Source organism: Python bivittatus, unplaced genomic scaffold, assembly GCF_059951505.1.
Source record: "Python bivittatus isolate LINGU-HERP-01145 unplaced genomic scaffold, Pbiv_v1 ctg000860_np1212, whole genome shotgun sequence".
Taxonomy (NCBI): domain Eukaryota; kingdom Metazoa; phylum Chordata; class Lepidosauria; order Squamata; family Pythonidae; genus Python; species Python bivittatus.
The window spans coordinates 10,001-36,498 of record NW_028277118.1 but is presented as its reverse complement, the minus strand read 5'-3'; the positions used below and the strand labels follow the sequence as shown (position 1 = coordinate 36,498).

Sequence of the window (26,498 nt, the reverse complement as noted above, 5' to 3'; positions counted from 1 at the left end):
TTTGGTCCCCTCTGGTTCTAGGACTTTACTATCTTTGATTATGGATGGGGTTGCACTGCCCCAGATTGCACACAAGAGTACTATCACTTCACCACCCTTACCACCACGTGTAAGGCCTCAATAGTGGCCTTAACCCATGTTTGGTTGAGTTCATGATTAGATGCTCTAGACATCTCTTCTAGAGTGGGATCCCAGGGAGTGACGGGATCCTCGAGAGGAGAGAAGTTGGATAGGTGCGATCTGATCCAAAGTCTCAGCTGACCCTTTATTCCAGGCAGCGACCAAGGCTTCAGATGGACCGTGCAGCAGGCCATCTTTTATAATAGAAATAGATTTGCTGGATGGTCGGAAAAAAGCTAAAGTTGATGAACAGTACTGCTGATAAACTAAGTGTTGATTAAGGAAGTATGATGGACGTTATTTATCTTTTAGGAAATGGGATATTTATTTTTGCACAACCCTGAGCCCAATGAAACCATTAGTTTTATTCATGAGGGAGTTAGCAATATTAATGTATTAATCGATAGGGCTGTGGTATCACAAAATGTGAAAACGCTTACAGTAGCCTGTTTCTTAAAGTCCTGCAGAAGGGAAGATAAAGTTTCTGTTTGTTCGTTTGTTTTTAGATGTGGGGGTGGGGGCTATGTCAAAGGAATTTATAATCATATTAGTTGCTGATGAGGTGACAGATATGAATTTACAGATGCTCTAATACACCAGTACACATACTCCACAATTGGTATTTCTGTCATAGTGAATAAACAAACAAACCAAAACGAATACATTCACATGTCCTGATCAAGGGTAGGAAAAAAAAGTTTCTATAGATTCCATAAAATCAGTAAAAAAAATCCATAGATTTCCACCATAGGCCAATTGACTGAAAAACATTTATATTTTTATTCATTTGCAGACAATGGTAACAAGTCACAATATAACAATAGTAACTGATCAGTTATACTCAGCGGGAAAAGGTCTCCTGAAATATGCATGTTCCCATGGTTATTAGCTGATTATGTTCAGTAAGAAAACGGAACCAAATCTATTGTGGTGGGGAATGGGAGGGACAAAAATACTTTTGGGAGCAGCTATGCAGAACTCCTGGGGACTGAGCAAATCTAAAAAATACAGCATGCATCTATCTATCTATCTATCTATCTATCTATCTATCTATCTATCTATCTATCTATCTATCTTCCCACGCAGAAGATAAATTAGAGCCAATTTTGCCTGGAAGAGATTATACACGCAATGCCCAGTTTCAAAGAAGGAATTTAGATGCTTCAATTAATAGATAAATGTGAAAGCCTATTGAGGAAAAACCAGGTTAGAAGTAGGATTACATTTATTCTTGATTATGAGCAAAGTAAGTCAATGCCTTTCTTTCTGCTAATCAAATGCTCATTCTATCTATCTATCTATCTATCTATCTATCTATCTATCTATCTATCTATCTATCTATCTATATTTTCCACAATATACATTTAGCTTATATATTGCCTTGTTTGTGTGGCAACCAGTGTAAAACTGCTTGGGTGGGTCTAGATCTGCACATTAGATTGCAAAGATATAATGCTTTGAGTTCATCATATATTGTATTTATTCTGATAAAACTTGTTGAACTAAATAGTTCTGTTTTTGAACACATTATTGCTGCAAAAAAGTATTACATAAAATAGCAATTTCACCCTTCATAACAGATAGTTATTTCTAGAATGATCAGAAATTTGAATGAGAATTCTTGTAAGACTTTTCAAAAAGTACTATATAAATTTTATGTCTGCACATCCTTATTTCTGTATCTTTCTCTTGTCACCAAGGACACTGTTCCTATAGAAGTTGTTTTTATTACAGTATTTAGACAATATTTTATTTATTTATTTATTTATTTATTTATTATTTATTAAATCAATTTATATATCTGCCCATCTCACCACAGGTGACTCTGGGCGGCATACAACAAAGTTAAAAACAGTAAAATACATTAAAAATATAGAAAACATTATACCATTCTAAGAGAAGAAACTACAGCTTGGCCTCTTTTCTTTTTCACATGATGAATCAGGAAAACTTAATTAGCTATGACAAACTAGAGCTGAGCATGTTCAGTCAATCTGTTGAATACCTCATGTGTATTTGTGATTCTTGGTGACGGGACGGCTGGATGTTAAAATAACACCAGTTACAGAAATGTCTTAATGGATTGTTATGCTTAAAATTCTGCCTTCTGAAATTTTATCAGACTTAAAAATATGACTGCTACCTTCTATGAGAATAAGGAGAATATATGAAATTATGATCCCCATTCTTCTCTATTCTTCAGCTTTCAAGGATCAACAAGAACTGAATGGATCTGCATAAAAGTTTTCAACAATGGGGAATCAGTCGTAAGTACTAATTATTTGCAAATAATTTGTATTTTTTTTTCTCCTATAGATAATGACACACTTTAAACTTCTACCCAGGATGCCAAATCTTACCACTCCTACTGAATTCCTACTCCTGGAGTTTTCTCAAGTCTGTAAACTACAGATCTTACACTTTTTCCTGTTTCTAGCAATGTACATAGTCTCCCTTGCAGCCAACATTTTCCTTGTTATTGTAATCATCATGGACCATCGTTTGCACTCTCCAATGTATTTATTCTTAATGAATTTGGCCCTTATGGATATAGGTTCCATTTCAGTCATTGTACCCAAATCTATGGTTAATTCACTCATGAACAGCAGGCTCATTTCTTATTCTGAATGCATTGCTCAAGTTTTTTTCTTTCTGTTTTTTGAAATCTCTGAATACTTCCTTTTAACAGTAATGGCTCATGACCGTCATGTTGCGATTTGTAATCCTCTCCAATATGAGACCGTCATGAATAAAGAAGCCTGTATCCAGATGGTAGCCATTGTCTGGATTGTTAGTCTTCTTTATGCAGTACTGCACACAAGTGGCACATTTTCAATAAGGTTCTGTTCCAATAAAGTTGATCAGTTTTTCTGTGAAATCCCCAAATTACTTAAACTCTCTTGCTCTGACTTATATCTAGTTGAAGTTGGATTTCTTGCCTTTTGTGGTATTATAATATTTGGATGTTTTGTCTTTGTTGTTGCAACGTATGTGTGGATTTTCACTGCTGTACTCAAAATTCCTTCTGTACATGGACAGAAAAAAGCCATCCGCACGTGCTTCCCTCACCTCAGTGTCTTCTCTTTGATGATGTCCACTGGATTCTTTGTTTATTTAAGGCCACCCAGTAACACTTCATCTGATCTGGAATTAACCTTTGCAGTGATATATGCAATCCTTCCTCCTATGCTGAATCCATTTATTTACAGCATGAGAAATAAGGAGTTCCAAAATGCCTTGTGGAATTTATTCAACCTTTGGTAATTTTCAAATACAAGTTAAAAGGTGTGTTCTTAATTGTTTGGAAAAGTTATTTTCTTGCTTTATCAGAATATTCTACCAAACCTTGGGGGTGGGGGTTGTCTCTCTCTCTCTGTAAATAATAAAATCTATTGTACTAAATTTTTAATGTGCAGCTCCTGTATAATTTGTCATATTCCAATAAATATTTTCTGTATATTTTTCACATATATGGTCACTACGTTTGAAAAAGCTGAGTTTTTTCCAAAACTGTTTGGTTATTCTCACTAAAATTGGAGCTTTGAGGCCCAGAAATATTAAAATTTCTTTAATATTTACATGAAACACTAATAAAGCAACTACAGGAAAATTAAAATGTTTCCAGATGTTTTGCACCACTGTCTTCATTTCTAGAGGATGGATAATAAAAGCTGATTCCAAAAGGGAATTGAAGGCACCAGGTTGCCTACTTCTGCACTAAAACTTTGGCAAAATAAAAATGAGAATTTGACTGACTTGATGCACAAACAGGAGAATCAGGTCATCGCTGTTTACCCCAATTATAAAATCCTGGATATTTGGCACATTCATGGCAGTTGGAATGAGAACATTTTATTTGGTCCAGCCTCCATTAAAAAAAAAAAAAGTGATTAAACTCTTCTCCTGCTCCATGTTCATAGATAGATAGATAATGTCTGTCTGTCTGTCTGTCTGTCTGTCTGTCTGTCTGCCTGCCTGCCTGCCTGCCTGCCTGCCTGCCTGCCTGCCTGCCTGCCTGCCTATCATCTTCCCTCTCACTTCTATGGGTGGTATTATCTTCCTCAGTCTCGGGTCCTCTACCTGGGAGTTTGAGAGTTCTGCACAGTATCTTAGCTGTTCCTAGCACTGCACTCTTCTGGACAGAGAGCTCTGATAGTGTTCCTGGGATCTATTGGAGCCACTCTCCCAGCTTGGGAGTCATAGCCCTGAGTGCTCCTACCACCACTGGGACTACTTTGGTCTTTACTTACCACATCCTCTCTAGTTCTTCCTTCAGGCCCTCCATCTTTTCATACTCCTTCCTCCTGATGTTGCTGTCACTTGGCACTGCTACATCTATCATCACCACTATCTTCTGGTCCTTGTCTACTACCATGATGTCTGGTTGATTGGCCAGTATCTGCCTGTCCATCTGGATCTGGAAGTCCCACAGGATCTTAGCCATGTAATTCTCCATGACCTTCTGTGGAATCTCCCATCTGGACTTGGAAGGGTCTAGCCCATACACTGTGCAGATATTCCTGTACACAATGTCAGCTACTTGGTTGTGATGTTTGGTGTATGCTGTTCCTGCTTGTATCTTGCACTTTGTCACTATGTGTTGGACTGTCTCTGAGGCCTCTCTGCACAGTCTGCACCTTGGGTCCTGACTAGTGTGGTAAACCCCTGGTTCTATGGATCTGATGCTTAGTGCCTGTTCTTCTGCTGCTATGATGAGTCCCTCAGTGCTGTCTTTTAGTCCAGCCCTTTCCAGCCACTGGTAGGATTTCCCAATGTCAGCCACCTCAGCTATCTGTAGATGGTACTGTTAGGATGTTCTCATGGGAAGAAGAACAAATTGCTTATCTTCAAACAAAATTGTTATGACTGCAGAAGTCATGCCACCTGTATTGGCCTTCTAGTTTGCACGTATACTGCTATTTACTGCCACCTATTGGTGTCTTCATGCTAGTTACCTAAGGGGAGGTGCATAGTTCTAATAAACTGTGGGTGATTGTATGCTCCTGTACCAGTAGGTTTTTAGTCATCATGTAATCAGTTTTATAGGTTATGTAGTTGTAACTAATAACTAAGTAGTGTACCTCTTCTCTGAGAGTTTTTGGCTAGAGACTTTGTTGAACTTGTGTATTGGATAAGTCTTGGATGCCACATAAATGAGAAGAAGTGATTTTTCTATGTTTTGCATGAAACTTGTATTTTATGTAGTTTTATTTTTCTCAATAAACAACCAGATATGTTTTATAACTTCTGGCTGGATTTATTTGGAGAACAAGATAGGGACATTGCATTCTTTAAATCTCTCTAACGCTGGTGTGTATTTTTGGTGTGGAATGTAATCACACCTCTGCTCTGCCTAACAGGTACCACCCATGCAGGGGCTTGTCTTGCCATGGTATTTCCTCCACTTGAACTTCCTCCCATGTCTGCTGCTGCCTCAGGCATTCTCTCAGCAGCTCATCTTTGGGTGCCATCTTACTGATGTACTCCTGGATACTCCGGGTACTCCTGGCTTTCATCCAGGACAGTGGCTTGGACACTCATCAGACCCTGCCACCCTCTTTCTGGCTGGTGTCATTTCTGGGTGTTGGACTTGGGATGGAAACCTCTGTACATTGTGGGGAGCTTCTGGGCCTTCACGTTGGCAGCCTCTATGTCCTGCTTTGGCCAGCTCACTATACCAGCAGGTTATCTGATGACTGGCAGGGTGTATGTGTTGATGGCATGGATCTTGTTCTTCCCATTGAGCTGGCTGTTCAGGAACTGTCTTATCCTTCGGTGGTACTTGGATGTTGCTGTCTTCCTTGCCTCCTCGTCTTGGTTCCCATGTGACTGTAGGATACGAAGGTACTTGTAGCTGGTCTGTATGTCTGCTATGTGGCTCACTGGTAGTTCCACCCCTTCAGTCTTAACTACCTTCCCTCTCTTTACTATCATCCAGCCACACTTCTCCAGTCCAAATGACATCCCAATGTCCTCAATCTTGATCCATGTCAGGTGGTCAGTGAGTCAATGTCTTGTTCGCTCTTACCATATAGCTTGATGTCATCCATGTAGAAGAGGTGGCTGTCCTGATCCTGCTGCACACACACACTCATGAAGGAGTTTGTTTCCCTTTTTACTTTGGATACAAAGACAAAGTTCCAACAAGTCCAAAGTCTATAAGGCTTGCCTGTTAACAGTAACACAGAGTCCGTCCATCAAGTCCAGTCAAAATCAACACAAGATCGTAGGTCGTCAATCAGTCTGGTTCGAGGTTTCACAGGATAGCGATTTCACAAAATGAGACAGAAGCAGGGCAACTAGAGGATTGTTGTTACCAAAGAAACACCCATTTGCCGAGCCTCTTTTATAATAGTCACCTGGTATTGCTCATTTCTGAGGGTGAGGTTCCCTTCTTGTGAGTAGCCTCACTGAGCGTCTCTGCTGAGCTCTTTTCTCAGCATGTCTTGCTCTGGCATCAGGTGGTCACAGCCTCTCTGCCTCATTATCGGAGACTGGATCCATTTGGGTCTGGTGCTCACTGCCCTGCCACACCTTCTCTGACTGCCCAGACAGCTGTTCGTCTGATGCTTCTGACTGCCCCAGCTCCTCTTCTACTGGAACTTCTAAAAGCACCTGCTCCTCAGACTCTGTCTCTGAATCCAACTCAGAGCTGGCCATGACAGTGGCTGATGGTAATTCCACTCTTGAACTTGTACCGGTATTCAGTCCTTGTGATTATCTGGCTGAGGAAGTTCAAGCCTATGCAGAACATAGGCAAGGACAATGCAAGGACAATGTACCACCTTGGTATATGCTGCACTTAATGTCCACTTGTGTGAGCTGTGTTGAGTTGACTTCCAGTATTGATCCTTCGTGTCCTGTTGACTTTGTATAGTGCCAGGCATTCACAGATCCATGTGTGTGGCATTGAGCTGTAGGCTTTCCTATAGTCAATCCAGGCTGTGCTCAGATTGGTTTGTCTAGACTTTGAGTCTCGGGTGACTGCTCTATCTATGAGCAACTGGTGTTTGAGCCTCTGGTGTTGTTCCCAATACCCTTCTGAGTTGTGCTCACGTACTGGCCCATCTTGTAAGTCCATATGTGTCATGGTGGGCTCAGAGTCAGAGTCAGAGGAGGAGACTGATGAATAATTAGTATCAGAAGTGCCCACAGACAAGGAACCATCAGCTCCAGAGGCACTGAATGGACTGCTGTCTGAGCAGGCAGAGGAGGTGGGGCTGGCCAGTAATCAGACACAGATGTCCCCACTTTCTGAAGATGAAGGAGAAAAATTACCATGGTCTCCAAATGCAAGATCATGGCAGGCAGCAAAGATTGCAGAGCAAAGGTGCTCTCTGAGATTACTCATGAGGAAGGAGTCTCACCCAACTAAATGAGCTACACAAGGGCCACTTCTATTAAAATGAGCAGCAAGTTAAATTTCCCTGTTGACGATCACTGTCTGTTAACTCCTGCTCCATGTACCATGATTTTGGGCCTGCAAATCTCAAGATCCTGGTTCTAGACCCAGACCAGCTGATGAACCTTGTACCCATTTTGACCTTTGGACTTTGCCTGACTACTCTCTCTCTCTGCCTGCTCTTTTGTAGTGTGCTCGCTAAGGCAAGCTTGCTAAGCATTGGGACTTGTTCCTAAGTGTTGGGACTTGTTGCTTTACACTCTCTCTCTCTCTCTCTCTCTCTCTCTCTCTGCTTGCACTTGTATTTACTTTACCAAGCCATTTTTTTTTAGAAAAGTATTTCAAACACCTCTTTGTATGTGTATGTGTGGTGGCCTGAAACAGGACAATATGGTCCTGTAGCTTGATGGTACTTGGATGTTGCTGTCTTCCTTGCCTCCTCATCATGGTTCCCATGTGATGTGGGATACCAAGGTACTCGTAGCTGGTCTAACCCTAACCCTAGCATACAGCTTGATGTCATCCATGTCAGGAGGTTTGAACCTGTTAGACCTGAGGAAGTGGTCAGGGTCCTTATGGCTATGAGCTCACCAACTTGCTCCTAAGTTCCATCCCCTTCCTGGCTAGTTAAGGTTGCTTGGGCTGTGTCGTGTGGTTGGGTTCTAGTGGTGGTTAATTCATCCTTGAGTTTTTTTCCCAGCTTCCCTTAAGGAGACTTTGGTTTGCCCCCTCCTCAAGAAGCTATTGCTGGATCCCACTATATTGGACAATTTTCATCTGGTATCTAACTTCCCATTCTTAGGGAAGGTTGTAGAGAAGGTGGTTGCAGAGCAGATTCAGCAGACCCTGGATGAAGCAGATTATTTGGACCCCTTTCATTCAGGATTTAGGCCTGGCATAGGATGGAAATGGCATTGATCATGCTTTTGGATGATCTCTGGAGGAAGTGGGACAGGCATAGTACAATTGTCCTTGCTCTCCTTGACCTCTCAGTAGCCTTTGATACCACCAACAATGGTATCCTTCTAGATTGGCTATATAGGTTGGGAGTAGACAGCAAAGTATTGGGCTGATTCTCCTTCTTCCTACTGGGCCAGTACCAGTCAATGTTGATGTTTTTAACAGATGTGATATTCTGTTAATTGTTGCTTGTATGCCACCCACAGTCATGTTTAGTCAGATGGGTGGCCACTGAATTAATTAAATAAATAAAATGTTTGTCATGTTGATGTAAACAAACATTACTAACATCTCCAGTGATAGTTCCTCACTGGTTAGATATTATTACTTATTACTATAGTGAGCCAGGTTCTTGGAAGAAATACAAAGATTTTAATTTGCTGTTAAATTATATTCTGAAAATGTGGAATTTGTCTATTTCTGAACAGCTTTGGAAATATTATGTGTGAACAATAGTGAAGAAGGAGATCTTCTATTCCTGGAAAGATACATGTGTATGAAATGCTAAACCATGGCTTAATCTATTATCTCTCAACCTTTGAACTGGCTTCACATTGATGGGGAGGCAAGATTGGACAATGTAATTTTGTATGGTTTAGATTTAATATGTTCTTTAAAATGCATTTTAATACAACAACAACAATAATAATGTCTTTCTGAAAATTTGAAATACATTTTTTTTTCTATTTTATTATTTTAGTGTTAGTTTTTGTTGCCTTTTTCTTTTTTGTCTATTAGTTTTGTGTTCTAATGTCTATAGCTTTTTCTTTAATAGTTTAAAATGAGATTTAGCAGGTTTATTCTTGTTATCTTGTTAAAAGTTAGAGCTGAATTGAATCTTGGACATTTTCCAAGACATTTTCGAAGACAGAGAAATAGTATGCTGTGATTGTTAGTAATTCCTTATTGTCATCATGGGACCACACACAGAAATTATATCTTCATTACAGAAGCAGAAACATTTTTTTTAAATTTTAGAATTTGCTTGAGGTTTGAACCCTGTTACATGATTTAGACAAACTAAAGCCCTGTTGGATGAGTAGAAATCACCAGAGAGACAAGGAGAGATATTAATAAATTCATTTCATTTTCTTAACTCTTATTGTCCGAGAGATTTTAGCAACATCATTTCTGATCAGATGAGCACTTAATGCTGGGAACTGAAACTGCATCAGACACAAAAGAAACCTGTTTGAGAAGGAAGTGTGTAAGTTTTCTATATATTTATTGAATGAGCAGTACAGCTATTACTGGCTTCCTCAGACAATGAACATAAATGTATACTTAGGAATGTATTTACCTCTGTTATATTGCTCTCTCTCTTTCTCTCTTTGTGTATGTGTGTTAATTTATATAAATATAGAGAAGCAACAAGAGAATTATTTTCAAAGTTTAAAACTTCAAATTAGTATTAGAATTAAAGTGCAATAAAAAAATTTGGTTGCCAATATACTATCAAGTATAAACCAAAATTAAATTTATAATAATATCTGCTTAAACTGAGAATTATGTCCTTATATAACAAATCATGAATCAACTTGTATGTTATAACCTTAAGCTGGGAGACATTTGAACGTTGGTTGTGGTACAAGCCCATTTGTGAAAATGTAATCCAGGAATTTTGAAGTAAATATAACTGTTTTTATCAATTTTGTTTTATTTTCAAATCTGAAGCTAATTTTGACATTGAAGCTCCTACAACTTAATGTTCCATGGAGGAGATTTACAAGTTACTTATTCTGATAAACTGAAACTATGCGTTTGGGGTGGGGGCAGGGATCTTTTAACTATATATTTTATTGGCCATCATATCAAATAAGTAAGAATATAAATAAACAAGTAAATACATGAACAAATACTTCCTCCAGTCACTGAATAGTTGACTTATAATAAGTAATTAAAAATAAGTCAATAGTCTTTAAACTATGAAGAATTGGTCATTGAAAACACACCTGAGTCAAATCCATATGAAATTTTTGATTGTTTCAAAATGGGAAAAATGTGTATTTAATTAAGCTTTTATATTTTAAAATTTATTAAATAAATTTACTTGTATTTTTAAAAAGCTTTGCATAGAGCCCCTTCTGAATTCTTACAACTGTATTCATTATGAGGAGATGCACTTTTATTTATTTATTTATTTATTTATTTATTTGTTTGTTTGTTTGTTTGTTTATTTATTAATCAAGCTTACTTATTACTATAATGAACCATTTCAGGCTTGTTGTGAAAATCAATGGATAAACAATCTTGGATAGACAAAAAAAGAAGAAAGAAAGAAAGAAAGAAAGAAAGAAAGAAAGAAAGAAAGAAAGAAAGAAAGAAAGAAAGAAAAAAGAAAGAAAGAAAGAATAATAGAAAAGGAAGAATAGAAAGAAAAAATAAGAATATAATAAAGAAAAGAAAATATAAAAAAGTAATCCCCCCCTTCATCACAACAGGTATAAACAATGTTAACAACTTGTCACTTCCTCTTAGAATACAATAAACACTTCATCCCATAACACATCTCTTATCTATAGACAAATCCTTAAAATCTCATTGTTCAGTCCTGGTCAACAAAAGTCCATTAAGGGTTACCAAAAATAACAACATCTAGTTTAACACTGATCAAATAAGCCAACTTTATATTCCTTCCCTTTATTTTTATTTATCCTAGTCTTTAATCCCTTCAAATAATGTCCTAAAACTTGATTTCTTTTCTTTTTTTCTTTTTTCTTTTTCCTTTGTCACTTCTCAACAAGTCTTTCAAAACTTTAACAGGTCTCCTTTGTAAATTCAATATAAGAATATTATCCAAGTCAGTTTCCTGGTTTGATATTTGTATGTCCTTTTTATTTAATAAAACATCAATCAGTTTCATTTATATTTCCAGTACTTCATCATTTTTCCAGATCATTCTTGTAATCAATCATTTTTAAATCCATGTTCCAATCTATTTCCATCTTATCCAGTAGAACTTGTTCCTCTTCCATAACATTATTCACACACAGTCTATCTATCATGACAGACATTCTTAAAATTAACTTCTGAGTCCATTGTTCACAGATATCCTCCACAATATCCAATGCTAAGGTATTTTGCTCCATTCTGTGTTAACAAGTTGAATAGGTGGTCTTCTTCTTTAATTATAACCTTTACTTCCTTCTAGCTTCCTTCTAGAGTCTGGTCTTCAAAATCCCATCCTATCATGTCCCCCCCCCGCCCAGAATTTTAAACATCAGCTGTTTTCCATGGGAAGGATTATTTCAAATAATTTCAAAAACCCATTTAAAATCCATCTAGACTCTTAGTCCATTATAACTTACAAAAAACAACACTCCAATCACCCTTCTGCCATTTATTCCCCAAAATTGCCAAGTCCTTAAACTTGTATTTAAAAGCTTCTTTAATTGAAGATTGTAGGAAACTCATCCAGTGAATGTAATCAAACTTGCTGTTTCAAAGTTCTTAATATTTGAAAAATAGTAAATAGCTAAAAAAACTTGGATTCAAATACATACTTTGGTACAGAGAATTTTGAAGATTAATATTTAATTGAAGCCAGAACTTTTCCCTTTAGGACGAATGGATAAACAGAAAAAAATCCATTGAAGATAATTTCAATATATGATTACTGTGGTGAGATTATTACATGCACAGAGGTGGAAAGATTCAACACTATCCACTATGGAAGAATGGTTGGTGAAACTGACAGATTTTGCTGAGATGGATAAACTAACTTCTTTGATTAGACAAAAGACACTATCTGTCAGAGTCTGCACACTCATTCCCAAAGTTCAAGTAAATCCTCTGGACTCTAATTAGTTCCATTAAAGATTTCTTTATTGAGAGAAATGTACAGCATCTATAGGTTGTTGAGTCTAAGCATTGCTAAGCAAAACCTTCCCTTTTAAGCCCTCCCCCCCCCACTTTCTTTTCCCACTTGAAATTCCTGGTGCCTTTCTCCTGGTCTCACGGTTGCTTGACCTTGTGGGCGCCTCTGCAGAGATAAGGGAGCACCTGGCTTGGAAGCTTCCTCCCCCCTTCACTCCTAACTTTGATGGCAGGAACAAGCAAGCAGGCCTCCAATTAAGAGTTATAACATTTAACCCTGTCAACTATACATTACTAGACTAAATTTAATTAAGCTTAAATTTCTAACTTGCACAGATCCTGACACTATCTACATTTATTGGTGACTGGAAACCTCTTATGGATTTTTTGCATAAAAAAAAAAAAAATGAACTTGTGATTTATGGTTTTGATGATTAGACAGGATAGCTTATAGAAGAAGAATATTATGATGTAACTTTACAGAGGTTAAAATATAATTGTACTTATAACTGCTGTGAAGAATATTGGAAGCCCTGTTTTGTATCTTTTTTTTTCTACTTTTTTTTTCTTGCACTTTTTGCTTTCTCTTTGCTTTCCCTCTTTTCTTGTTTATTTTATATTAGTCTATATTAGTTTTTATCTTCTTTTTTAAGAAGATAAAAACTCACCAGCCAACCACTCAAATCCTGATTCCTGCTGTCTGTCCACAAGTAGCACCTGTCCAGAATATATCTGGGTGATCCCACAATCTTTCCTTTTTCCGGAGAGATTTTGCTGACCAGAAGCCATCCTCTGGCCACCGATTTCAGCCATTATGCTGTCCCCACTCCTTCGGTGACATCTACCTCATCATGTCATCACTAGAAGTTATATAATCAAGTTTATTTATTGCTGTAACATGTGGCTTGCTGTGAAAATTAATGCTTTCAGTATGGGGAGGGAAGGAGAACTTGCTGTTCATTTTATTTTGGGGTGTGAGTTTTTATCTGAAATTTTATCTTGATTCCTAAAGTTTAATAATAACACCAAAATCAAACATGTGGAAATAATACAAGGATCTTTTTAAAGCACTTTTGTTCTTGCAGGGCAGTGGAGAAATGGCTCCCAGCCTTTCTAATTCTCCCCAAAATGCCCTTGCAATGATGCTTGGTATCAAATAAAATAATTAAAAAATGTTACTATATATTTCTTAAACAATGTGATTCTCCTTAACTTGAAAAACCTTAATTTTGTGGCAAAAATATTTACAAAATATGTATTAAAAAGCCACACATAAATAGAAAATCATCTTATCTTAAACCTCAGAAAGGGATGGGATTTTGCTAATGTTAAGGTTTATAGATTTCCAAATGAAACACACTATTTCCATTGTTTGGAAAGACTCATTTTAAAAAATGAATAGAGATTGAAGAATACAGTTCCCTTCAGTTACAAGGGAAATGGATGGATGTACTTGCATTTAATATGAGAGGGGGGAAATCCTCTAAAATGTACTATTGAAATTTGGCAGAAATGACACCAAGAACTAGCATAATGTGCTTCACCATTAACACCACTTGTCTTTTCTTGAAAATTTAAAGAAATGGAAACTAGTAAATATACACAGATCAAATCCAAAAATCCAAAAATGAATGGGAGATCTAACAGTTTAGGATGAAACTGATTCATATATACATACATACATACATACATACATACATACATACATGTGTTTCTGTGTGTGTGTGTGTGTGTGTGTGTGTGTGTGTTCTCCTTAAAGACAAACACCTAAAATAATGTTTTAGGATGAATCCAGATAAAATAACCATCCTTCTGTTCTTTTTTTTTTTTACTAGAAACATCATGTGCCATATTGTAAAACATGGATAATCAATCCACTATATCTGATTTTATGCTTTTTGACTTCTCAGAGGTACAAGAACTGCAGATGCTTTACTTCTTTGTTTTCATTGTATTATATTTGGCAATTCTGACAGGGAATCTCATTATCATCTCTGCAATACTTTTCGACCAACATCTGCATATTCCCATGTACTTCTTTCTGATGAACTTGGCCATACAAGACCTTGGTGCCATTTCCGTCATTGTTCCTAAATCCATGGCCAATATACTCATGAGCACAAAACACATTTCTTATTTTGGATGTGTTTTTCAAGTTTTCTTTGTTGCTTTTTTTATGGGATGTGATTTTGGATCCTCACAGTCATGGCATATGATCGCTATGTTGCCGTTTGCAATCCATTACTCTATGAAAGAATAATGAACAAACAAACCTGCATTTACATGATTCTTGCTGTATGGGTCAGCAGCCTACTTAACGCATTGTTGAACACCTGTTTTACCTTTGCAGCTCCTTTTTGTTCCAACACGATCAATCAGTTTTTCTGTGAAATTCCACAGTTACTTAAACTCACCTGTACAGGCTTAAACCAACATGAAATTAAACTAATTGTGGTCATTTGTGTCTTAGGCACAGGTTGTTTTTTCTTTATCCTGATTTCTTATGTGTCTATCTTCACTACTGTGATAAAAATTCCCTCCAAGGAAGGAAGGAAAAAAGTCTTCTCCACTTGCTTGCCCCATCTTACTGTTGTTTCCATATTCCTTATAACTGCACTCATTGCATATATGAAGCCACCCTCCAGCATACTGGATTTAGCAACAACTGTACTGTATTGCTTTATCCCACCTCTATTGAATCCCATCATCTATAGTATGAGAAACAAGGACATCAGGTTTGCCCTGTCAAAACTATTAAAAGTGGGGAACTTTTTGTAGAAAATAGCTAACTGTGCCTGGTTGTGAAGGAATAGTTGGATGAAGGCCACGCTTGAGGAGATAAGCATTCCCTTAGCCCCCAACAGGAGTGTGGGAAGGTTAAGAAGATGAGACTGGCACCACCCTAAGGAATTCACAGTATTTTGGCTTACTGGCTTGGGAAGTCAGATTCAGTCTGAAGAGATTTCTGTCTTGAGGTGGAAGCTAATAAACGCAACAGAACTGTATCTGCACTGTCTCGGGGAGTTCTTTGGACTGAACATGACACTGGTGGTTTTTTGTAAGCCCCCCTTCACATGTTCTGAGGAATGGCAACATATCCAGACAAACCTATGTAAAGTTGTACCAAACTAAAGTGACATTTATTGTTACATTTTAGATAAGTAGAATGTGTCTTAAAATGAAGTGTTTTTATCTTACTTTATTTGTGTGCAGTTATGTTTGCTGCTAATACAGCTGTAATTTCTTAAGTAGTCTTGCAGTTCTTACTTTTATTCTATTTTTCTTGCTGTACCTGCTGCTTTTCAATTGTATGATGTGCGGTATTGTCTTCATTGTTGGCAATGGTAAAATATGTTGTTCACATCAAATTCAGAAAGCAATTAGAGTTTAATTTTTTCTGATGATCCTGACATGGCCTATGTTTATCCTTGAGAAATCAGAACACACATCCCAAAGTCAAGAAACTAAATTAATCAATCCAGGTTTATGTTTGTATGTTCTTGGTGCTTATTCCCAGGCCCACAGCAATATCATGGCAGAAGGGACTAAATTTGATGCCCCAAACCAATGGCTTACAAATGTTAAAGATTCAGCTTTGTACATGACATATCTTCCTGCAGCATTCAACCACTACTGAGATGTCTTTCAATATGCACGCTCTAAGATGGACTTTGTCTTTACTGTCAAGCTCTCTATAGCTCCAAGTGACATGGAAATCTGCTTCAGCCACATAGCAAGCAGAAGTCAAAACCTTGGGTAGAATGGTGCTCTTATGCCATCATCTGTAGACCCAGGAGAAAAATGGCTGGTAGAGTCTCCTTGCTGTTACTAGTATAGCAAGATTATGTAAGGCCAAAAAGACTACAGCACAGAATAAGAAGTTGGAGATGAAACAGGTTGTGAAAGGAATTACAGTGAGTCTTTGGGGGCCTTGGATTCCTTGCAAACTACATAGCTGCAGCCAATCCCACTACAGATATGCAGCCCATCAACAGCAGCAACTAATGCCCATGAATGTTCTGCAAGCCATCCCCCCAAAATTAGCCAAGAACCTAAGTGTAAGTAGCCTACACACAATACTTCTCATTATATTTGAGAGTCCGGTTCTTGCTTTTCAGCAGGCTTTGACAGGAGCCAATGAAATGGATTTCAGGGTTGTTTCTCTCTCACCGCTTCACAAAATATAGCTTGGGGGGGGAGGGGGGGTTGCCACATTGTGGAGTTTTGCTCACATATTTTGGATGGGTTGACTCCCTAATGGTGGCTTCAATTTCAGTTACTTCAGCACTTGAATAAACACTTGACAATATGTGGAGGATTATCTTTCATCCTCAAGGATCTGGGAATTTTCCATTCCACACAGTTCATCTAACTTTTCTACTATACTTCTCCACATGAGCTGATAGGAATGACTTTTGTTCAATCTGAGGAAGTACATAGTTCTGTGCTTACTTTTATAACTCAGTGAAACTTGACAAGGTGAAAAGTACTGTACAACAGCTTGATTTGTGCTTCAGTGGATGAGCAGATCTTCAGTTGGGCAAGCCTTCAGAAGTAAAGTCCATACTCACAGTGAAATATTTCACTAGGCATTCTCCAGAAAAGAAAGTCAGTTTATGTGATTTTAAATGTGAACTAAAGATGTTATCCTATTTTGCAACCACAAACTCAAAGCCTTTTCTGGCTGGCTTCTCAATGTCCATGAATTTCTACCTTACCCTTAGAGGGGTAAACCTTTCTCTTCTTCTATTCTAACAGCATTGGATGAGATTCAGAAAAGTGAAAATCACAAAGACCTAACCAGGACAGTGAGTTTTTCCTCTTTGGTGGATTTTCATAACACTAAAGATCAATCTTCATTTTGCTTTTATCTTGTGGCATTTGTTTTTCTTCTCTAAGGAAGGCTGAAGCAAGGGAAAAGAGTGCCTTGCCAGTGAGTGGACGTCACACACATATGCAAAGGGTCTGGGACTTAGATTGTGCTAGCATAGCCCATCATCTTGTCTGTGTTGACACTTCCCCCAGCCCCCACAAACAACAATTGCGAAATATTATTAAAGAAGCTGACATACCATTTCTGAAGATTTTCTGGTACCTTCTTTTGGTTTTCCGTCTAAAGTTAAAATTCATCTACTGAACCAAACTAGTGGGATAGGATTCTTTTCCTATGTTACTTCTTTTTCTAAATGATTGGCCAGATTGATTTTGATGCATAAGGAAAAACAAATGAACATACAACTTGACCAGATCCACCACTGCATTTTGACAAAAGATCATACACTGTTTTTAAAATCTCTTCTCCCTGCCCTTGGCCCTACCCCAAGTATATTGTAGCATCCTTTAAAATAAATATTGGAGTATTATATTATTTCATTTTATTTTTTTCAATATTCAACTTTTGGAAGTATGCAAATGTGAAACTAATAAATAAAAAAAATGAAATAAAATTCCATGGAAAATAACGTGGCCGACAAAACAAAATATGTCCCCAAGTTCTTCTCTTCTCTTCTCTTCTCTTCTCTTCTCTTCTCTTCTCTTCTCTTCTCTTCTCTTCTCTTCTCTTCTCTTCTCTTCTCTTCCCTTCCCTTCCCTTCCCTTCCATTCCATTCCATTCCATTCCATTCCCCTCCCCTCCCCTCCCATTCCATTCTCCTTTCTTTTTTTCTCATTTTGCAGATTAAGTAGAATTAATATTGAGTTTTATTAGTGTCCAGAATACACTGACTATACCTACAAACAATAGTTATTATCTTTCAAAACAAACTATGAAATATACATATAATGCAGGGAGGAGGTCTGTTTGGGAAAAAAAAAACCTACATTCCCAATAATTTTGGAATAAACCTAGAAAGAATGTCGAAACGTTACCTACGATTTAAGAACTTACACAAGGCATTCTGAAATTCTTTATTTCTAATGCTGTAGATGAATGGATTCATCATAGGAGGAATAATCACATACATCATGGCAAGAGCTAAGTCTAAATCAGATGAACTATTGCTGGGAGGTCTGGCATAAACAAAAACAGCAATGCAAACGAGCAGCGAGACAACAATGAGGTGTGGAAGGCACGTGGAGAGGGCCTTTTGCCGTCCCTGTACAGAAGGGATTTGAAGTACAGCTCTGAAGATCCATACATAACTTGTAATGATGAAGATACAGCATCCCATCCCTAGGCTAGAACTCACTACGAGAAGTACAGCTTCCACTAGGTATAGGTCAGAGCAAGAAAGTTTCAGTAGCTTGGGGATTTCACAGAAAAATTGGTCAACTTTATTGGAACAGAAAGTTGTTGAAAATGTGCCACTGGTGTGCAATATGCCATGAAGAAAACCAGCTACCCACACAATGACTGCCATTTCAATGCAGGCTCCATTGTTCATTATTGCTTCATATTGTAATGGATTGCAAATAGCAACATGACGGTCATATGCCATTACTGTTAAGAGAAAGATTTCAGATGAATCAAAGAAAAAGAAAAGGAAAACTTGAATGGCACATTCAGAATAAGAAATGAAACTCTTGTTCATGAGTGAATTCAGCATGGATCTGGGTACAATAGCTGAAATGGAACCTATATCAATCATTGCTAAGTTCATTAAGAAGAAGTACATTGGTGTGTGCAGATGATGGTCAAGGGTAATCAAAATGATGGTGAAAAGATTCCCCAGCAGGGTGATCAGGTATACGGCTAGAAATAGGGAGAAGTGTAAGATCTGTAACTCTTGAACTTGAGAAAATTCCAGAAGTAGGAACCCAGAGTTAGATGTAAGATTTGGCATTCTGTGCTCTCTGTGGGAAGAACAGCAAAAGGGATTAGTAGAAATTGATTGCTCTGTTAATGCAAAGTACTTACACTGAAAAATTTAATTTATGTTGACTAATGAGATGAAAAATCCAGGCTAGGAGAAAGGTTGATGTTTAAATCAGTTTTATCTTCTTGATAAATGAACAGTATTTCAGTCACTAGAAATTTCCACTCTGTCAATTTATTTGGCTATAATGTTTTCATAAGGGAGATTTCTGAACAAGTTGACAGTTGACTAATGTGTTTTTTAATATTAAAAATATCTTAAATATCTTAAAAATATTTAGATATTATATATAAATAATATTTAAATATCATATATAGTACATATAAATAAAATATTAGTCCAAGTTTGACACTGAAAGAAATCACCATTTCATCACCATGATAGAAGAATTAAGTTGGGCAATTTTTCCACTTGTCCATTTGTTCTTTTATTGGCTCACAGTACCTACTTGGTGAACATCTGAAATGTAGCAGCACCACAAAAATCAAATTAGTCTATTCCTATCAGCCCTTAAAACCCAAAGATCCTTTAAAGGAAATGGAAATATTAATGGGCAAAATAAAAGAAATTGTTGCATTAACAGGTTTCAAGATTAATAAACAGAAGATGAAGATGTTCACAAAAAATATGAAAATAGTTCAAACAGAATTGATGAATAAAATGACTTTTAAGATAGAGAAGAAAGTAAAATATCTGGGTAACATGTCAATGTTTTTCTTATTTAAATAGAATTGTGTACAAATGATGAACATGTAATTGATAAATTGCATAAACGTTTATTGAAATTTGAAACAGAAGAAGAAGAAGTGAAAGAAAGTATGATAAAGTGGGTTAACATTTTTGGTTATAATATACAGATGGAATAATGGGAAAATATGTGGTTGAAAGGGTTGAAATTTACACTCTGTTATAATTATAAAGAGATTTTTTATAAACTAATGTACCATAGGTATATGTCATTAGAGAAATTGTCTAGAATGTATAAAGGCATCTCAAATTTATGTTGGAAATGTGAACAACAAGAAGGGACATTTTATCATGCTTGGTGGACATGTAAAAAAGCTAGAAAATTTTGGATTCAAATAGAGAAAATGATTCAGAGGATTTTAAAGATTAAGATACAATTAAGACCAGAAGTTTTTCTTTTGACATTGATGGACAAACAGTTATATACCACAATATTCTGCATAACTGAGAGTTTCAAAGATCAGTTGGCATGTATTAAATCTACATATGTACATGCATACCAATCTTGCTATCCCCCTTCTTGGTAAACAGTGTTATGTTGTGTTATGCAAAGCACAGAAGAGTGAGAAGTAGTCAGCAAAATAAATTAAGGCATGAGAAAAAAAAAAAAAAAGGTAAATCTCACTGAAGTTAGATTCACTGTACTTATATTTTTTACGTTATAAACAATTGCTACTTCCATTACACATCGTTTTTACACTGTCTTTATTGCTGTTGTTTGTTTTAGTTAAGCTTCTCACCTCTCTATTTTTGAGGATCTCCTCAGTTCCATCCAACCATAACTTTCTGCTTGTTCACCATTCTCTTGCCCATTCATATCTTCTTCATTCATTTGTTTTGCAATTCGATCTTCATTCATTGTCTCCATACCAACGCACATCTACTAGTCTCTCCACTTTATATTCAGTCCATATTTATTCATCAGCTATTCATAGTTGTCTCCTACTTACCACACAAGATTCTTAAGTAATCCATTCTCACTGCATTCATGGAATCATTCAGGAATTTTATTTCAGTTTTTGACCAGCATAGTTTCCTGGTAGTAATCTTACCTTGTACCGCAACAATTTACAAAAGATGCATTTTAATAGTTCAACGTTACCTGTAACTGTAAGTATGATATGATACATGTAAACAGAGATTCTTATTTTAGGAACAATGTACTCAAAAGCTGCCAAATTATGTAATTTATCAAATGTTATAGGTATTTCTTAGACCAAGAAGCAGCCACCTCTGCAGCCATTGATCTGGTGTGCAATGCAGTCATAAAATCTGATGGGACAGTAGCAACAATCTTGTTCATTGTACTGACCAGCTCCATTATATTGTGATGCAGTGGTGTGTAGAAAAAGCATTTTGCAAGTTACCACACACCTAGGCCATTATTATGAATAGGACTTGACTTTATTATTTAGCAGAATACTTGGAAAGATACAACAAATAAAAGATGAATGGTTAAAGTCTCAGATAATAAATACATAAAGATAATAAATGAAGATATTTACTTACTTTCCTTGTAAATTTCACTCAAGGATATTTGCAATTCCAGTTCAGTGTTGCTTTAGGTAATTCAGCACATGCCTTTCTGTTCACTGAAGCATTGTTATTCTTCCTTTGAAAATTGTCACATTATTCATGCTGCTTCGTCCAATCAATGTGGGATTTGAAGGATTCGCTGCACCTGAAGCAAGTTTCATCATGTCTGCTTTGACTTCTTAGAAACATCTTCAGTTCCCAAGAGTCCATCAGAGCTGATTAGAAATGGTTCTTCGTTTTTTAAAAACTTGGTCCACTTTGTTTCTGTTACCTGATAATCTGTTATTCAGAGGCTTTTACCTCATCCTTTAATTGTTCTCTGTATGTTTTTCACATTTATGGTCTGAGTTTTTTTTAAAAAGCTGAGTTTAATGTCAGCTATGTATTTTCTATACAGTACAATCTGTAGTGTAAAGATATATTTTTATGAGAGAAATTCCAGTAGAAGTGAAAATTCTGGGGATTATATCTGGCATCAACAGAAGTAAAGGCTTATAAATTCAAAGGAAGCCTGGTTCCTGTATGTACAAATATGTCTTTAGCAGGATAATTTTCAAAACTGTATTATTGTGTCCATAGGAAACTGACTGAAATATTCCCTGCAATTTCCCCAATACATCCTTATGGGAGTGGCAGTTGGACAGCAACATGGTATATGTTATTGACAACTCTCTTTAGGTCCCCCTTTCTCTTCCCTTAGAGGCATATGTTCAAAGGCAGAGTTTATACAACTCACTCTATGCTTCTCAGAATACACATACACACAAACATATAAACACTGCTGATAAAGTAACTGGAAATAATTCTAAAAATGCTTTCTTCATCTTCTATAAAGTACAGATCCTGTTGTATGTCCAATGTACTGTTTCCCCCCTCCCCTTCTGGTTCCCTGAATTATGAAGAAATTTAATGAGCTTCCACCTAAAGTTAAGGTAGGAATTTTATCTTCCCTAGTTCTGTACCATAGACTTCACATCTCTGCATCTTTAAATAAAAATGTTGCCATTGTTTCTTTAATTTATTTTTATTTAATTACATAGAAATAAAAAAGAAACAAAAATGTCAAAAATGTTAAAAATAAGAACTAAACAATCTCTCTCTCTCTCACACACACACTCATATATGGGGTTCTCATATTTTGTCTCTGTGTGTGCATGTAGATATAGGATAGAATCATGCTTCAAGGACTCTTATTTCTTCTACTTCAAATGAAGAAACATTAAACCAGAACCATATATGATTAAAACAAACATTTTCTTCATTATTCATCAGGGCTAGATCTAACTGGCAAAATTAACTTTAGTAATATGCTCTGAAGTGGGCTGAAGTCATGGGCCTTGTTCTGATCATCATTGTTCATGTTCATTGCTCATTTCTCTTACTGACCTTTACCACGTAACAGGCAATTCCCAATGAAATATTAATGAACACCACAGTAGGAGGCAGGAAAAGTCATCTCTTCTTACTTAGAACATTAAAAAGCTATTTTTCAATTGCAAAAATTTGTTTGTCTTTTATTTTAGTGATTATACTTTTAATGCTAAAGAACTCTCTTGACAATATAATTATGTTTATCTAAATCAGTGTTTCTCAAACTTGGCTGGCTGGAGAATTCTGGGAGTTGAAGTCCACACATCTTAAAGTTGCCAGGTTTGAGCAACACTGATCTAAACTGAACATTTGATCTAAATTTGTGTTATAGCTGTTCAATGAATTGTTTGCCTCTTTAAAATCAAGTTCAAGTGTACTATAGTTCTGCTTTTCTTTCTAAAATCATGAGCAAACTTAGTAGGTTTTTCTGTGGCCTAAACCCAGAAAAATTAGATCTTCTGTTTTTTTATTGCATTTGCTGCTGAGAATCCATCCTCAAATGAATGGATCTCACCCAGGTGTTATTGTATGTGTGTGCGTGAGTGTGTGTGCATGTAAAACACCAAGATGACAACTTCAAACTGTGTGATCACAGCCCATCTCTTTGAACATGCACACTGTCTTTACATCCTTATTTTTCAGATATGACTTCCTTATTTAACGGCAAAGGTAAAGCAATACCAAGGTTGATCAAGATTTAGAAAGGCTGGAAATCATTGGGAAGTAATGCTGAACAGTACAAGTGACCCTGATACATTCCACCTTGCTTTGGTCTTCCTGCCCCAAATCCAGATAAGCAATGCCACTCCACTCACAAGCAAGAACACACTACATTGTTCTGGCCCTGCATTGCTCCTTAGACTTCAGTATGTTTCTGCTGTGTTCCTTTTGTTACCATCCACAATGGTAACAGTGCTGACATCTCAAATAACTAGCTGCTTAAATTGACCATACCACAATGCTCTGTTCTGTACACTTCAGACCAAAGAGCACTACAACTCAGCTGAGTCACATGTCAGTTCAGGTATCAGGCCCTATGCCATGTAGGGCTTTAGAGGGAGTGACCAACACCTTGAATCACTCCTGGATCCAAACTGGCAACAAATGTGGCTCACGAGGCAAGCCCATCACTGCCTCTGCCACTGCATTCTGGACCAGTTGAAGCTTGTGGGTGGTCCTCAAAGGCAGCCCCATGTAGACCACATTATAATAATAGGATAGGATAGGATAGGATAGGATAGGATAGGATAGAGGAGAGGAGAGGAGAGGAGAGGAGAGGAGAGGAGAGGAGAGGAGAGGAGAGGAGAGGAGAGGAGAGGAGAGGAGAGGAGAGGAGAGGAGAGGAGGGGAGGGGAGGGGAGGGGATGGGATGGGATGGGATGGGATGGGATGGGATGGGATGGGATGGGATGGGATAGGATATATGATATTTCAGTTTCTCATGAATAAGGGCCTGATACATTAACTGAGCTTTCAAACACATGTTAATCTGAAAGCTTTTTAGATAACTGCAGCAGGTTGAGCACTCTGGGAGTTGCGGGAAACACTGAGCCCAAGCCACAGCTCAGAGCCTCCAAAAAGACCCTAGATTTGCTTTCACTTCCTCTTTTAATTACCATCAGAAATGGCTTATTAATGATTTACTTGGAAATTAAAAACCTTCTGAAAGGCAAGTTTCTGTACATCGGGAGAATTTCCTTCTATCCTGGAAGAAAGAAGATTTAAGTAAGTTTAAAGATTAAAAAGAAAAATCTTAATTTTTGGAAACAGCAAAAGGGAGTTAAGAATGCTGATTGGTTGGAGAGGGCGGAGCTGGCGTCGTGGCGATACGGCGGGCAATCCTGGGCTCCCAGGATCGCAGCCGATATCTCCTCCCCCGGACGGTCCCGATGGACCTAAGCCGTCCCGGAGAGATGGCGATCGCAAAGGGCGCATCCCGCGGATCTCAGGGACGCCGCAAGTCCCAGATTGATCCCGGGAGAAGCTCTTGAAACCGGCGGAGGAGAGGCAGCCAAAAATGGCTGCGAAAGCCGGGACAGCTCCAAAGGAAGAAGGAAGAGAGGGGTGTCAACCGGGTGAGATGGACCTTTACTATTCAACTATTCTTAGAGAACACCTTAAGTAACTTAAAGAGATTTTTAAAAGTGAAGAAAAGTGGATTAAGCGGCGAGATTGAACCTTATAAAAAAAAGAAGGGGGAAAAACTTTTTTCTTTTCAACTTTCCCTTTTTAGTGGAATTGGCAAGATGTTTTTCTTTTAAAAAAATATATTTTCAACTGGATTGGCTTTTTCTTTTTAATACTCAATAACTCTTTATCTTAAGCCTTTTTTTTGACTAAGATTTCTTTATTGTTATAAGAAATTTATATTTTTTGATTTTGAAATGGGGAAAGTGGAGTTAAGAGAAAGTAAATGAAAGAAAGTTGCACTGCCATTTAGAGGCTCGACTTAGTGCTTTTTTTCTTCCATTGTGACGCATGCTCAAGGACCCTGTGCTTTCTAAAAAGATAGTGGGATGTGCATGTTTATACAGGTGCCATCCGTAACTATAAACAAGAAAGTTGAAAGTGATTTTGAAAATATCAAGATGGAAAGTTTGAGCTAGTCACAAGAGCCTTGATTAGTGGCAGTAGCTCTTTTTTCTGCTAGAAGCTCTGCTTTGCTCTCCATTCCCCCCCCCCCAGTTGGATTTTTTTTAAAGAGATTAGTCTTTCCCTCCTCTCCTTTTTTTTTTCTTTTTTTCTCCTTTTGCTTCTTTTTTTCTCTTATTTTTGGCAAGAACAAAGATAAAGAATCCTTTGACTCAATGAAGGTTTATCAAGATAATAGACTATATGAGAAACACAATGCAGAAAAAGATTTTTAAACTATTGAGGATGACTATAAAAAACTGGAAGAAGAGCTGCAGAAATTCCCGCAAAAAAAAAAGAAAAAAAGATATTAAAGCTAAAATGGACTTAATTAAACATAAAGCGGGATCAATGGAAAAGGAAGAAATAGTACAAGAAATCAGAAACATTAAACAGAATTATTGTGAGGCCTATAAACTGAGAATTAAAAGGGTTAATCAACTGATAAATGAAGAGGGACAGACTTGTTCTTGGCACTGAGGGTGAGAAAAAGATTATACAAGATTATAATGGAAAATCGTACTAAGAGAATGCACAAAAAGAAGAAGTAAAACAATATTGAAAGAAACTACTTCAGATGTTTAAAGAAAAAACGAGGGGAATACAACAATGATGGAACTGACAGAAGCTTCAAAAAGCAGAATGTTTGAAAGGACATTTATTATTGCTTTCTCTTATCCAATAATATAGAAAAAGGAATAAACAGCTAGATATTTTGGGATATTGAATGAAAAGGGTGAACTCAAAATTATGCAAGTGCTGGAATAAAGTATAAATTTGAGATATATAGTTAAAAATTGTATTTGTAAATGTTTTAAGAGATTAGACTAAAATTTATACATGGTTGAATATAGTAACATATAGATTTTAAACTAGAGACATTTTTGTTGAAACATGTAGTGAAGAATCTGGTTAGAACTGTAACCTGGTTAGAACTGTAACTGATACTGTAACTGATACTGGTTAGAACTGTAACTTTTAAGAATTGGAAAAATTAAAAAGTACTTATGCAGGAGGAAGTTATTGAAAATTATGGAATGTGCAGAGATGAGTTAAATTGAGATTTGAAATTAGAATAAGAAGATAAGTAATTTTATATG

General features: G+C 36.9%; 1 protein-coding gene and 2 pseudogenes across 1 annotated transcript; 2 read left to right on the top strand and 1 right to left on the bottom strand.

Annotated features, from left to right (window-relative positions):
- Positions 1–2,466: 2,466 nt before the first annotated feature.
- LOC112543205 (olfactory receptor 14A16-like) lies at positions 2,467–3,402 on the top strand (annotated as a pseudogene).
- A 10,757-nt stretch (positions 3,403–14,159) lies between these two features.
- On the top strand, positions 14,160–15,076 carry LOC148213672 (olfactory receptor 14C36-like; annotated as a pseudogene).
- Positions 15,077–18,162: 3,086 nt separating this feature from the next.
- LOC103054233 (olfactory receptor 14J1-like) lies at positions 18,163–19,083 on the bottom strand. The gene has a single exon (XM_007445309.4). The coding sequence runs from the start codon at positions 19,078–19,080 to the stop codon at positions 18,163–18,165; it is 918 nt and encodes a 305-aa protein (XP_007445371.4). The 5' UTR covers positions 19,081–19,083.
- Positions 19,084–26,498: the final 7,415 nt, after the last annotated feature.